The sequence below is a fragment of the Erpetoichthys calabaricus genome, chromosome 9 (assembly GCF_900747795.2).
Source record: "Erpetoichthys calabaricus chromosome 9, fErpCal1.3, whole genome shotgun sequence".
NCBI lineage: Eukaryota > Metazoa > Chordata > Cladistia > Polypteriformes > Polypteridae > Erpetoichthys > Erpetoichthys calabaricus.
In genome coordinates, this window is record NC_041402.2 from 90801515 (window position 1) to 90817024 (window position 15510).

Genomic DNA, 15510 nt, shown 5'->3' on the forward strand with positions numbered 1-15510 from the left:
AATGTGGACCCGCATGTATTTGTAGGAGTGGACCACTTCTACATCCACTTGCTGAATAGTGACCAGACACAGAGGCTGTTTAGTGAGGTGAAAGGCAATAACCAGTTCCTTGTTTTGCTGATGTTAAATTGCAGTCTCTTATCCCTTATCAATACACACCATTAGTGCAGAATCACCTGGGAATTTCTGCAGGTGACATGACCTGGTATTCATATTTAGTCTGAGGTGTACAGAGTGAAGATAAAAGGAGACAGAACTGTTCCTTGTGTTGCTCCAGTGTTGCTGACGTCCAAATTACAAGATAAGTCTTCTTACTGATGGGCACTTTCACCTTATATGAGTTTAATCTTGTTAGCCATTGGGTTGTAATTAAATTGAAAGGTACTGGTGAATAAAGTAAAAAATATAGCAAAAGGCGTGTGCACCATTTGTGCAATCTGAAATTGAATAGAAACAAGCAGAAGTTATTTTGCCAGAAACCACAAACCTTGTTATTCCCAACAGTGATCACCTTCATTATTGATTTACTATTAAATTATACTGCCTGTTTTATCACGAAAGGGTCCTAAAATGTAGATTATATTACTGTACTTCTATTACTTCCACACCCATATCCTTCTTTAGGTAGACCCTCACATATTTGCTAACTATTGTTCTCTTATTATTGCATTCACCTGGGGCCTCGTGTATAAATGGTGTGTATGCACTAAAATGTTGCATAAGCCCGTTTCCACGCTCAAATCGCCATGTATAAAACCTAAACTTGGCATAAAGCCACACACATTTCCACGGTAGCTCATACCCTGGCGTACGCAAGTTCTCCGCTCGGTTTTGCAGACTGGCGGCACCCAGCGTCAAAGCAGTGCTACTGTTCCAGTGTGGTTTTCCTTTCTTTTTTTATATTCACATCCCTGACGCGGCTTTATAAACACACTGAAATTAACCGTATATTTTTTATTAGTTTAATGCATCTGATTGTAATTAACCTGTAACAATACAATGGTCCACAGAGTGGTCAAACTATTCTAAATACAATAGCTGCTTTAGTATTGTTACTCTCACTGCACCTTCTTCTTCTCCTTTCAGTTGCTTCCGTTAGGGGTTGCCACAGCGGATCATCTTTCTCCATATTACTCTCACTGCACTACTCGGAGTATTTATATCACTGTATCTAAGTGTGGAATCACAGCTGTATAGCAGCTGATAGGAAAGAGAATTATCGGTATACAGCATCAAACACACTCTGTCTCAGCCATGCTGTCTATTGAACTGCTCTCATACGGCAAACTCTTCAGAGCCTTTCCTCACGGTTCAGAAACAGATTCATCCCAAGAACTATAAACGCACTCAATCAGTCCATCAAGTGCTCCTTGTAGAACTGTTTGTACTTATAAGTACAATTACCTTACTGTAAAGTTGTGATACAGTTATAATATTGCACAGCCTGATCCACTTTATAAAGCGCATATTTACATATGATGATAATATCATTTTTAAGATGAAATGCAGCAAAATATGTTTATTATACAGATAAAACTTTAACTTAATTTAAATAATCTATATTGTTAATAAATAAACATGTGAGGACACAGTGTCGCAGCGCTAGCAAGGAGCTGGCGCTCCGTTCACGGATTGTTCTTGCCTCGCACTGTATTCTTGCTGGAACTGGTATGACACTGGATGGATAGAATAATTTAACCTGTACTACGAAGATATTTCAATGTTCCTTAAAAGTTTTGAAGAATCGGCGTTCTAAGCTTACAGATGGCTTAATGTCTATTACAGAGCTGATTGTGTGGCGATTGAGTATTTGGAGAAAGAAAAGTAAGGACAAGAATTGGGGGTTAGTATGTTTGAAAGAGACAGTACTGCTGCAATAAATTATTTCATCGAAGGTCGCGAACAGCGCAGCAAGCAGCCTGCGTGAGGCAGGAACAATCACTGTGCCACCTTGTTCCGATGTTTAATAACATGCTTTAACTCCTAGCATCATGAAAATGATATCAAGTATACATCTCAGTATTTTAATTATTCAGAGAGCTGTAATATCATGAATGTAATGGATTCTGTGTCCTGTCGGAGGAAGAAAAAGCCGGTTTAAGAAGCACGTACTGATTCACACAAACAGAGTATATAGAAGATCAAATACAAAACAAAGCATTTAACGTGCTACTTTAGTTACGATGGGATTTGAGAAACTAGTAAGTTAAACGATTTTAAGATGAAGTTTATGATGTTCTACTTTAAAGACAAAATAAACTACATGATTAAAGTGGAAATTTCGAGATTAAAGTTGACATTTCGTGCTTTTTTCCCCACTGTGTGCCTATTTTTTTTCTCTGTAGCCTAATAAGCTTTTATGTGACACTCAGGCAGTGGGCTACGACTCGCCTTTTCACAGCGACTTTGATATCTGACAACTTCTTTTTTATTTCGGCACTGTGCGACTTTGTGAATTTGAGCTTTCAAGTTTCTCCGACAATCTATGTCACTCGATCAACTTCCTTTTGTTGTTTATACCTCTGTTTAAACTAACAAATGGTACGTTTTTCCTTTGCCTCCACTTGGTATTCGCTGAAATTCTTCTATTTCCCCCCATGCTTATGCCATTGCCTTTTCACAGAACGCTGAGCTTAAGGACTATTTATATTGATTTGCATATTCAAAGAGGCGTAATTCTGGGAGGAGACGGGGAGGCACAGCAGGCGCGTGCACGTGCGTTACTTTTCACGCTGACCGGGATTTATGTAGAGGAAGAACGTGGAAGTTGGCGTTCGCACAGATTTATGCATCTGGATTTTTTTGTGCGTACGAACATTTCAGCTTTTGTGCGTACGCCATGTTATAGTGTGAGTTCTACGCATGGCATTATACATGAGGCCCCTGGTCTGGATGGAGACATAGCCTGCAGATGCAATACACTTGCAGCTGGGTCCGCAGATCCACTTTCACCCAGAACTGGCTGCTACTGTGCTTCACTTCTCCTGTTAGATGACGTCTCCTCTTTCCTCTTTACCGAAGGTGGAAAGCAATGGGAGCAGACAATAAACTTGTATTCAGTCATTATGGAAGTTAACCTTCTTAAATATTCTTAACTCTTTGAGGGCCAATTCATTTTTTCCATTTTGGCCTAGGCCTGAATATTTTTTTCCCAAAAAATTCAATTTTCTGAAAAGCACACAAAGCAATGGTTTCACTCATAAATCAACATAAAACACTTAATTATGACAAATGTCACTCTGTTTATGTTCTATGAGCCTCTAGAGTGTGTAAAATCACATATTTATTACATACCTGTTTGTCTCATCACTCGTAAGCTGAAAGGCACTTTACTGGAATAAACGGCTTGAAATAGTAGAGTGGCTGGTTATCCATAGTGTTCACTAGTATGTGAAGTCTGGTAGCCAACTTACTCAATGTCTGTGTAGTCTTCCCAGACGAATGTTGCCATAGGTGCGTCAACTACATGATCGTGTTCAGCACTACGATTGGCTGGGGACCAATCAGCTGATGCTGGTACTTGACTTTCGTTTTCGATCTCTAGATCACTTGCATCAAAATTGGAAGTCTGATAGGTTAGAGTCTGATTCAGCAATAGTATGCAAAAATTTAAAAAATGAGTATTTTGCTTTGTGCATTTGCTTTGCTCTGTCACCAGATGTCAATGCCATTTTAAACATTTACTCTTCGCTTCTCATACACGCATAGAGATTTGAGGTCAAGTCAATGAAGCTAACTTTCCTTCTAGCAAAGAGAGTCCATCTATAATGTAACGATGAGTTTTCTTGATATTTACAGCAGAATACTGCCCTCCCCCTAAGGTCGACATCATCCTTCACATCTATGTGTTTAACATAAGTAGAGACCTGGCCTAAAAGAGTTAATCATCACTGCCAGACCTATACATTGAGACCTGGAGACAGGACCGGGGACAGCGAAGTATTTAGTACTTTGAATTCACAATTTGAGAATGTCGAGTTATAGCAACGTCTGTTTACAAGACTGTCTCAAAAAATATGCTCATGATGGGTGCCATTTCAGAAAATAAGTAGGAATCAGGCTGTGTGAGTAGTCTTTGTTTATTGCATTTAGCATTTCTGTAAAGAAAATTAAGAAAGAAAAGCTTAAACTTAGCCAAAACTTCAATTTTGCATCTATAGTCATCTATTTAAACCACCAGCTAAATGTGTGCCTTTTGATGATGGTGCCATTCTACATGTATTATTATTATTATTATTATTATTATTATTTTTCAAACTAAGACATTACTGTAACATATCCATGTTGTTTAAAGTAATAACATAAATTGAAAACTTAGTATAATGATAAATGTCAGCAAAACTGAGGAGACAATGATTATCTTTAGTAGGAATCTTTACCCATAATTCCTATTTACCATATGCGTGTGTATACAAATAATGCAATCTACGTATCCAAAAAACACACAACTACTTTAGCATGTCCAGAACGAATCTCACAAATGGCGGTGAGCAGCAGAGGATGATATTTAATGTATGTCCATTTGGGAGACGATCATAGTTTGGGTTAAATCAACTTTTAGCAATTCACTCAAGAACTATAGTCCTGTTGCCGTTTTGATCATTTAATTTTATTTCGCCATGTCTGTATCTTCTATGCTACAGTCTGAGGATTATTATTATTGGTATCATCATCATTGTTGTTGTTCATGTTTTTGTTGGACTGTGTAGATCAGATGTTAAACCAAACATCGGTAGTATGTGAAAATATAATCTGACATTCACTTTCGTAGGTCTTTATTGTTTTAAAAAAAATTGTGGCACCCAGGGCCATTTCTGGTCAACAGATTGTGCTGTGCATAGTGCAGACAGTGCAGGTGCTGCTGAGGTGCACAACATCAACATTTGTTTGTGTTCCAGTCTGGTCTGGACAAATTTTTCGAAACAAAATAAAGATAGGAATCTCTACATGGGTCTGAAGTCAGTAATGCCCCTTGACCACTAGAGGGCACTGGCCTAGACCACCTATGCCCAGAAACAGCCCTGCACTTTAACATGAAATGGGACATCAGCTACAATAATAACATCACATTCAACTACATTGCTTTTGTGGTAGAATTCCAGGAGTCTAGATTTGAACCTCAGCCCAGTTATTCTCTTTGTCAAGTTTTAAAAATTTTCCAGTGTCAGCATGTGTTTTCTTCTCACACCCAAAAGATGTGCATGAAGCGCTAATTGGTGAGTAACATGGCCCTGTCATGGTGCATGTGGGTAGGCCATGTGATGGACTGACAGCTTGTCCGGGGTGGGTTCCTCAGTGCTGCTGGTCTAAGATGAAGCCCCAATGATACTTAACTGGCTTGAGCAGATTTAATAACAACTCTCCTAAATTATGGTTTTGCAGCTTCATGAGTTTCTGCTTCCTTTTTTAACTCATTCAGTGGTGGTGTACTGACATCATCTTCACCTACTGTCATTGTAAACTCTTCTAGGTGGACGGTGACATCCCAACAAGGCTCAAGAAGGATGCTCATGAGCTAATCCTGGACTTCATTCGGTCACGGCCTCCCTTGAAACCGGTAAGAGAATTTTATGCATAGCAAGCCAGATCTCCATTTTCTTGGTGTTTTCAATTCATATTTTCATCTCTTTAGTTAAGACTATTTGCCAATTTGATTGTTAAAGTACCCAAATTGTTTTTGAAAAACTTTTAGGCAAGCAATATTCAGTTTGGTGGATCCAGGGTTGCCAGTATCTCAAAATATTTTTTCACAGAAAAAATTAGTTTAAATAAGTACAAATTTGAACAAACCATTAAAATGTCTCAAAGCATCATTAGTGCATTTTTTACTCATATTTCTTAAATGAAATATTAATTTCATGTTAACACTTTTCCTAGAGAATTATAAAGAGAGAATATTTAACATTAACTTGGTTTATTCTAGCCAAGGAGATGTGAATAATATGATGCCCATTTTAGGAAATCTTCCTACCTCCGACAGTTCTCCATGATACCTTCAACAACATCATCTGCCCTCTGATAAACTCCTTCTGTCTCCATCCTCCAGCCAAAATGAACAAACTCTCTCCTCCTTCCTCTGTTCGAACACTCATAAAAAAAAAATAATGGAACTGAAATTTAATGGAATAGTTACATGACAGCAATCATTTTTACACTGTAGGCAATTGACCTGCCCAGCTTTTTACCATCATTAGAATTAGGATGATGCAACTGCCTCACATTCAATAGCCGTTAACCACTTTGCTACCCATTTCCTTTATGTTTTTTAGGGGATATTTCTTTTTAATTATGATCAGTTTAAAAATTAGAATTAAGTCAAAGTTTCACTCACTATTGAATAGCCAGATATTGAGTATTTATATCACAGCATAGAAATTTTTGTAAGTGAGAGAGACCATTTAGTCTATCAAACCTGTTGGCTTAGCTAATAGCTTTTTTCTCCTTATATACCATTAAGATGTTTTAAAAAGTGGAAAGGGTCTCCATTCCAGCTACATGAGTCAATAGTTTGTTCATTACCTTTTACTTTCAAAACATATATTTTAATTACGTATATGGTATTGTCACAAAAACAACACAAAGTCATCAAAAAGGTTTGGGGCAGCCATCCGTATATTGTTCCTTGGCTGCAAAAATAGTTTAAATTGAACAGAGGTGTTCACAGATATAAGTCCAAAAAAGAACTGAGCTATGTAGTTAAGATGGCGGCTTTATATGCTGAGAAAAGGAAGTGACATCATCAGTTGTGGCCAGAACCGGAAGTGACATCATCAGTTGTGGCCGGAACCCTGCGGGATTTCCTGTGGATGGTCTGCAAGGGATTGAGAGAGACAGTCAGTGCACCATGCCACCCCCTGGTCTGGCATGAAATTACCATCATTCAGGCCCCTTTAACTGTCTCCCAATCTCACGTGTGTGACAGTATATAATATACATTATGTAATGTTTGTGTATGTGTGTTTATTTTGATCGGGTCAGATTTTATGGATTTACATATCATAGCAATTCCAGAACACAAATGTACCAGCATTACAGTGAATGTGATAACTGAAAAATTAATCATTCAATCCAAATGAAACTTGCTAGGTATATAAGCATTGGAAAAATGTTAGAAGGGTATTCGTTTTGAGCAGAATTTCCAAGTTCAAAAGTGGGAGATCAAAAATTGAAAATCACAAGCTCAGGACGTGAAACCAAAAATCGTAGTTTGGAGATGTAGCAAGAAAGTCAAAAGGAAAGTGAGGCCTAGTCCACACATACCATGGTATTTTTTAAAATGTGAGTTTTACTCCTTCATTCATTCATAAAAAAAAAAAACCAGTCCACATGCACAGTTTTTAAAAAAATCTCCATCCACATAAAAATGCAAAAATCCACTGTCAAATGCTGTCAAGAGCAGGCCAAAAACAACATGTGGTGATATAACCTTAGCCGTAGCGCAATGTTGGCAAATCAGAAGCCTGAAAACAGATGTTAGCCTTCCTGAACTGGCAACAACAATGGTGCACTGAGGTAAGGGGGAATCATGTGTGTGATCTGATAGTGAAGTGGAGTTATTCCTCAGTTTCAGACTTGAATATAAATTTAGAAAAAATCAGGAAAACCTAGACTGCAGTGACAGGTAATTGTTTATACACAAAGCCCAAGTGGACTGTAATTGCTTCACACACTTGGTTTACTATTTTAGAAACCACCTGTCTTGGCCATACAAAGGTGTTTGCCATCTTGCGTAATCTCACCTCATCTGCAAAATGGCAGAGTGTACAGGCAACATTTTTGACAACATTGGCTGGCGATCTCATTACAGTTGTATTTCCTTTGATGTGCGGGCGAAGCAGCTCACTCAAAGACAACAGCGATGTCCTTGACACAAAAATTCTCTCGCCATTCTTCAGCAACAACCACTTTGTTCTCAAAGTTGTCCCACCAACTAGAGGTCCCACCAGGTCTTGTCCAAAACTGGCGATGTTGATGGCTGGGTTTATGTATTGGATTGTTCGATGCAGCTGTGACCTCCGTAGAGCATTCTGATGTCTCTGTTGCTCGATATAGTGATAATGTAATTGTATGTTTAAATGTAAACATGTAAAAAGTCCCATTAAGATTAATGCCAGCACTACTTTAGCTACACCTTCCTTTGCACAAAATTACCTCATGTAAACAAAACAGATAATGGTGCAAACACTGATGTTACAAGCCAAAAACTGAAGACTGAGTTTCTAAACGTCTTCACCCTGGAAGGAGTTTTTCAAAAGGTCCATTTTCAGGGACATAAAACACAGCTTGCATGTGGACAAAAGGCCAAAATGCATACCAAAAGCTACATTTTAAAAATATCCAGCCACATGTGGACTAGACTTGAGGGTCCACTTCAAAATGGACAGAAAAAAGATTGCCAGTATTAAGTAATTACAATGCAAAGAAACTAATGTTAGGGTTTTTGGGTTGTATCCACAAACTTGAACATTTCATTCAGTAAAGTTTGATAATCTTTTATCTGTGATGTAGACACCAGTATTTTTGAAGGCACTGCGAGTTTTATATACAAGTTTAAATTAAAAAGTAAAGACAATTTGAAAATTATACGGTAACTGCAGCAGATAGAAGCTGATGCAATACAAAACGTTCTTGATGTCTTATGGGTAGTTCGAACAGGACAAGCACAGCACTCTGTCATTAGTCTAGCTAAAATTCATCCAAGGTTGTGTCGGTTACACTTGTCCTTTCTACCCATTCATACACTTCATTGAGTGTTGCTGTATACACTTCTGTGCTGAGCCAACATATTTTGGTAAATTTCAACATGCTTCATTCCCTGTGCTCAAAGAAATCTCATTACGCCATGTTGTTCAACAATGGTGCAATCCCACAATTATGCGTTCATATTCATTTGGCCTTGGCTTGAACTATCCATAAGTCATCATGAATGTGTTGTCTTGCATCAGCTTCTAGCCATTGTAGTTACCGCATGATCTTCAAATTGCCTTTACTTTTTGATTACCCTCTCTCATGATCAGGGGTGAATTTTAGGGTCCTGTAGCTTTATCTGTACCAGACATCATGGTGCATAATTGTCATTAGGTCACATCCCATGTTTCTAGGGGTGTGGTCTCCGGGGTCATGACTTTGAGTTCATCTGCACAACGGGATAAAAGATCAACGAATGCAGTTTTATCTGATCTGTGAATTAATCATGTAAACACAAAAAGCTCTCTTTTTGCTAATTTCTGTTTGTGTCTTGCCTGGTTTTGACTTCTTGCATGATTTTTTTTTATTTTGATTCTTTTGTCTGGGTTTTGGTCGCCTTGTTTATATTTTGTTTGTTTTGTTTTGCCTTTTGCATTTCCTGGTTCATCTCAATAAATTAGTTATCTGTTTCTTGCTGAGCCAGGACACCCTTCTGTGTGTGTGTGTGTGTGTGTGTGTGTGTGTGTGTGTGTGTGTGTGTGTGTGTGTATGTATATATATATATATATATATATATATATATATATATATATATATATATATATATATATGTATATATATATATATATATAATATAAATCCTAAGTCTAAAAGTGCAACGATTTTGTGCAACGATTTTATGTGACGTGTTTATGTCACTTTTTTGTGACGCTTTAAATCAGGCTTATTTTAAAACCTACATATATATGTTTGGTATCATTCTTTTCAGAATTTATCGAACTTTAATGTGATTTTGTTAGATTTTCAGATTCTTATTCCATCTTTAAATTATAAACTAAAAAATATTAAGAACTCGCATCCCACGAGACAAGACTTTGTGCCAAGAGAATTAAACATCCACGGGGCTGGAAATAAAAGACAAACTGTTGGACAGCTGCTGTTCATGGTTTTAAATGTTTGAAAAGCTTCGTGAGATGCAGATCCCACGGCATGGCAGTAAGCCAGCACCTGATTGAGCAAAGAGGAGGTAAAAAAAAAAAAACTATTTCTTTCCCATTGTATCACTGTTTAAGAGGGGGTTTCAGAGGAGCGGCCATTTCTCCTTGGGGTGTGTGCAACCCCCCTCTTCATAAATCGAGTGGCAGAGTTGTGAAGTCGGTGGCACGTAGCGCAGGCCAGGGGGGTTGGCGAGCAAAGTGAGCAGGGGGCGAACCCCCTAGTATATATATAAAAATCTTATATATAAACGTCTATGCGAGGAAGTGTGTGTGTGTCTGTCCGGCCTGGAAGTGAGAGGTGGAATCGGGGTAAGGGCGTCACCTCCAAAGAAACAGAAAATTTGCTTAGTCGCTAATAACACAAATGAGGCCAGCATGTCAGCAAAACGAAACCTCAGAAGAAAGACAAAGTCGCTGAGGCGCTAACATCGGCAAGACGGTATCCCATTTAGTTTTCCTCCTGCCGCTAATATACAAGCGATGCAAGCACGTCAGCAAAACAAATCCTCCTAGGAGAGAGCTGCCCAGAGTAGTTCCTTTCAATTACCTGACATCTCCACATTTCAATTTTTTTCTGATGATTTCAATAGTTTCTAGGACCCCCGGCTTTTTACAGCACGGGCTTACAAAGCTAGTATAGATATATCGATAAATATATAGATATGGATATATACTCTAGATATATATAGTTGTTCTAACTTTCCTAGTAACTTTCAAAAGTCTCTAAGACTACTTTTTAGCTGTCATTTCTTTTCTATGTCTATATATATATGCTCAGGAATGTCTATCTAGTTAGAGTGGCTCAGGTAGACCGAAGAGTTCACTTTCCACTCTCCAATAGATCTACTGAATGAATAAATATTGTGAGGGATGGCCAGCCTGTCATCCTGGCCAACACCCCCAGGCCGCCAGATGGAGCTCTCCCTGCGGCATAGAGGTTCCCCGAATTCCAGCAGGGCCTCATGGACCTTATAGTTTTTACAACCAGCCCTGCTGGATACCCTGGGGACCTGTAGGAGACGCTGTAGGGAGGCTCAGGGAATTCTACATGCCCTATGACCTGGAAGTACGTCATAGGCAAGGCGACAAGGGAAATGACGTGCTTCCGGGATGAAGAAGAGGATTTTTATCTGACCCGGAAGTGGTAGGAGATCACATGGACTGAGGGATTGGAAACACTTCCGGGTCAGGGACTATAAAAGGACCGTGGGAAATCCCAGATGGCGAGCAGAGCTGGGTGGAAGGGTGGCAACGCGTCTGGGAGTGGAGGATTGATTGATTATTGATTTACTAGCCAACCCGCAGCGTACCATACGCTGCATAATCAGGCCGCTTTTTTAAATGATTTTTAAGTACAGCGAAAAAATTAACATTTGAAAAATCCGTAATTTAATAAACCACCAAGAAAACGGGAGGAGAGGGGAAGGACGCCCATTACGCCCCGTCTGTCATGCTAGTCTGCTGATTTCTCGTTCAGTATGCACTGCCTGCTCATGTTCCCACCCGCAACTCGTCACCTGAGTTGTTTTACTCTTTGCACAGTCGATATGCACATGTGAGTCACGTAGACTTTTCATTGTTGTTTGCGGTTCTGGCCGCTTTTCGTGTACTGAGTTGTTCAGGAGTCACAGTTGAGAAACACTTTTTTAATGTCTTTTAAGCACAGGGGATAAAATGAACATGTGGCCCGTGCTGCTGCTTTGCAGTAAGGAGACAGTGGAAGATTGTGCGTTCGCTTCCCGGTTCCTTCCTGTGTGGATAGAAAATTATCTGCGACAAACAAACTGTTTTACAAGCTGCATACCAATCCGCGGCGTAGTATACGCCACATAATCACGCCGCTTTTTAAATGATTTTTAAGCATAGGGAAAAAAATGAACATTTGCAAAATCTGTAACGCGCATTCATCTCGGATTATTACATCCTGACTAATCTGCTACATGGCTGCGTTTGAAAAACTGACTTATCCCTGATGAGTTTCACCGGCATTAATGATTAGGAATCTGGTTGGAACAAAACCCTGCAGCCACAGGGGTTGACCAGGACTGAGTTTGGGAAACACTGCTGAACACAGACGAAACCGACTCAGGTGAGGAGTTGGGGCGGGCAAAGTAGTTGCAGCTATTGATTATTCAGTGTTGTTTGCCTGGGTGTCTGATCTGCGTTGACTGACATGGCTATTTTCTGCGTATCCCATGGTTATCTTCTGGCAGTATGAATGCCTCGAGAGACAGGGCGTCCTTGTGTGGTGAATTATTGCAATTTGTGACCACGTCACCGAAGTTATCCCAATGCTGGCAAACAAAGCCAACAGCCATGTTGCGAAGTTTGAGAGCAACAGTTTCGTCAATGACATTTTTCCAAAAAAACCCAACTGATAGGCAGGTTTTCGATGGGGGACGCGGTCGGGTGTCGTAACTGAAAAGAATAATGAAAAGTCAACGTGGCTCAGAGGTGCATGTGGACTCATAGCACAGACGAGAGGGACTAACTGGGTGGTCGGTGAGTTTTTGCGTCCAGGCACATGAGCAGGCAGTGTGAATGCCTAGAGAGTGAGGGTAGACACAGGACGGGGAAACAGGAGTGTTGGTGGGCGGGGAAACGTCTTCCGTGTTCCTGCAGGACCATCTAAGAAGACGCATGTTTGTCGCGGATGTGAATTGCTGTATGTAGCTTGTAAAACAGTTTGCTATGGTGCACGCAGTCGTGCGTTGTAAGCGAAAAGTCAACGTGGCTCAGAGGTGCATGTGTACTGTAGCCCAGACGAACATAAATGACGGCGTTTTTTCCCAGTCGTCGCGTCTGAGTTGGTGGGCGTAGCTCTGCGAGTTGTCGTCGTATCCAATGGTCTTAGAGTTGGTGGGCGTGGCTCCTTCCTGCGTGCGCCATGGGCGGCTTACTTGTCGGCGGCTTAGTGAATCCACACCCCTTCCGGCGTGCTTTCCATGGGTGGCTACTTGTTTTCCGGCTTAGTGAATTATATATATAGATTATTGTGTTATTTATGAGTATAGTGGAGTGGAGTGTGCTTGGTGCACATAATTATTATAAAATAAAGTCATATTGGACTTTTATCTGGTGTCTGACATCTGATCTGAGGGTTCAAGGGGTCGACAGTGCCTCTATCTATCACAGTTGGCGTAGTCGGCAGGTTTCTCTGGCCGTCGGTTTGGCAGAGGACCTGTATTTAAAAAAAATTACTGTGGACAGAACCCTAAGAGGACAACGTCCAGACATGCAGCAACGTTGCCAGAACCTACCATCACCACATCCGATATGGGGAAGAAGAAGGACAAGCAGAGCGGCATCGCCAGCGGGAGAGCCACGCTCGTAATGGCCGACGCTCAGGAGGAGCTACGGAGCAGCTACACAAGTCAGGAGAAACCTCCGTGGACAGACGATCGCTCTGAGGTACATGCTGGGAATTTAACAAATAATCCGTTTAAAATAACTCACTTTGTCCCGTGCATGTACCTCGGAAAAGATCACTTGGAGGCTCCGCAGGAGAAAGGACATATTCCCGAAGATAGTGACACGCTCCTGTTCGAGCCGACGAGCATTAAAGACAACTTCTGCATGTCGGCGGCTGGCGAGGGACACGTGATCGATCCCGGTATGTTCTGGGAAGGAGGAGGTCCGCGTCCCACTGTTTGTGCCTTCATCTCCAAAGAGATGGACTTGGACTTTTCGAAGGGAAAGGGGGAGGCGAGCAAAGCACTGCTCACCCCACAAGAAGGTAAGGAGGGCCGGGAAATGGCTGATCGGTCTGCCGAAAAATTAATAAAGACAGACCACAGTCCGCCGAAGAAGGCAATCCGGTCCTCAGACAATAAGAACTCCAAATCCCAGAAGCCTCCGCGAAGCCCATCAGAGCATGTGCCGATAGCGGACGTGCTTATTGGATCCCGGCCGGTAGGTAGGCAGAATGAGGAAGTAAGCCTACCTCTGGCCGAATTAAATAACTTTGTAGACGTACGGGAGCTCGACAAATTAATAGAGCCCGTGCAAAGTATTTTTCAGGTGCTGACGGAAATACAGTGGATCGTCAGAGACTTCGGAGCGACGGCCGAAGCGCCGATAAGGAAGGTGGATGATTACCTGCGGCGGTTTGGTCGGGAGCATCCCGTCTTATATAATTTGGCGGTGCAGGTAGGTAATGCCGGTACCATATATAATGAAATAGGGACGCAGTGTGATCCGGGCCCACGTTTAATAAGTAGCGGGTGCCAAATCATTGCGTGCCCTACAAGAGAGTGCGGAACGTTGACCGAGTAGTTGGGAGAAGGACCGATCGAGCCGGAGAAGCTGGATGGTGCTGCCTCTCGGAGCGATCCGTATTATAAATAAATCGAGAGGGGTACAAACAGTAAAGGGGCTCTCTTTTACTAATAGAGAGACTCAGACTGTGGGAAAGCCCCAGAGTAAGCAGGAGATCCCAAAAATAAAACGCGGGTCTCCTGACAATTCAGAAAAGAGAGCTGAGAACACAGAGGCAGCTATGGAACCTCCCTCGGTGGAGAAAAGGGCAGAGACAGAGTTTCCGAGGTGTTTCCAGTCTCGCGGAGGAAGGCTACCAGGAGGACGGCAGATCTGCTATAATTGTCGTCAGCTGGGCCACGTATGGTGAAGTTGTCCTCGGAGGACAGGGGATCAGAGGGATACCCGTTATAACGTTCCCCCTAGGTTCTCTGGGGAGGCTAGACAACGTAGCCAGGGCCCAACTGATGGGTACTCCTGGAGGAAGACGTCCCTTGCGGGGCTGGACGCTCCACCCCATTGGACTTCACTAAGTGGAGGGAACTGTGAGGGATGGCCGGCCTGTCATCCCGGCCAACACCCCCAGGCCACCAGATGGAGCTCTCCCTGCGGCATAGAGGTTCCCCGAATTCCAGCAGGGCCTCATGGACCTTATAGTTTTTACAACCAGCCCTGCTGGATACCCTGGGGACCTCCAGGAGACGCTGTAGGGAGGCTCAGGGAATTCTACGTGCCCTATAACCTGGAAGTACGTCATAGGCAAGGCGACAAGGGAAATGACATGCTTCCGGGGTGAAGAAGAGGATGTTTATCTGACCCAGAAGTGATAGGAGATCACATGGACTGAGGGATTGGAAACACTTCTGGGTCAGGGACTATAAAAGGACCATGGGAAATCCCAGATGGCGAGTTGAGCTGTGTGGAAGGGTGGCAACGCATCTGGGAGTGGAGGATTGATTATTGATTTATTATTGTGTTATTTATGAGTATAGTGGAGTGGAGTGTGCTTGGTGCACATAATTATTATAAAATAAAGTCATATTGGACTTTTATCTGGTGTCTGATGTCTGATCTGAGGGTTCAAGGGGTCGACAGTGCCTCTATCTATCACAATATACATATACACAGAACCCTTTGCAGAGTAACCGTGGAACATTTATTTGAAGGAAATCTACAACTGATTTTTGGTACATTGGCCAAGAAGTGCTTATTCATGCTCTGTGTTCACTGCGAAGTCACCATACACATAACAGTTCCAAAAGCAACTGGACTTTGACTAACCACCGGTGTGAAGGAGCAAGACAGCGTGTCACTGGCTTAGCTGCTGGAAGCAGATAAAGATTTTTTG

At 41.6% G+C, this 15510-nt stretch overlaps 1 protein-coding gene across 1 annotated transcript in view; it reads left to right on the forward strand.

Moving 5' to 3' along the window:
• The window catches only part of spire2 (spire-type actin nucleation factor 2), a 177212-nt gene that overhangs the window by 110296 nt on the left and 51406 nt on the right, over positions 1 to 15510 (forward strand). Inside the window, exon 9 of the mRNA XM_051932367.1 lies at positions 5471 to 5557. Within this exon, the coding sequence (XP_051788327.1) occupies positions 5471 to 5557 (87 nt within the window). The remainder of the gene's footprint in view (positions 1 to 5470; positions 5558 to 15510) is intronic.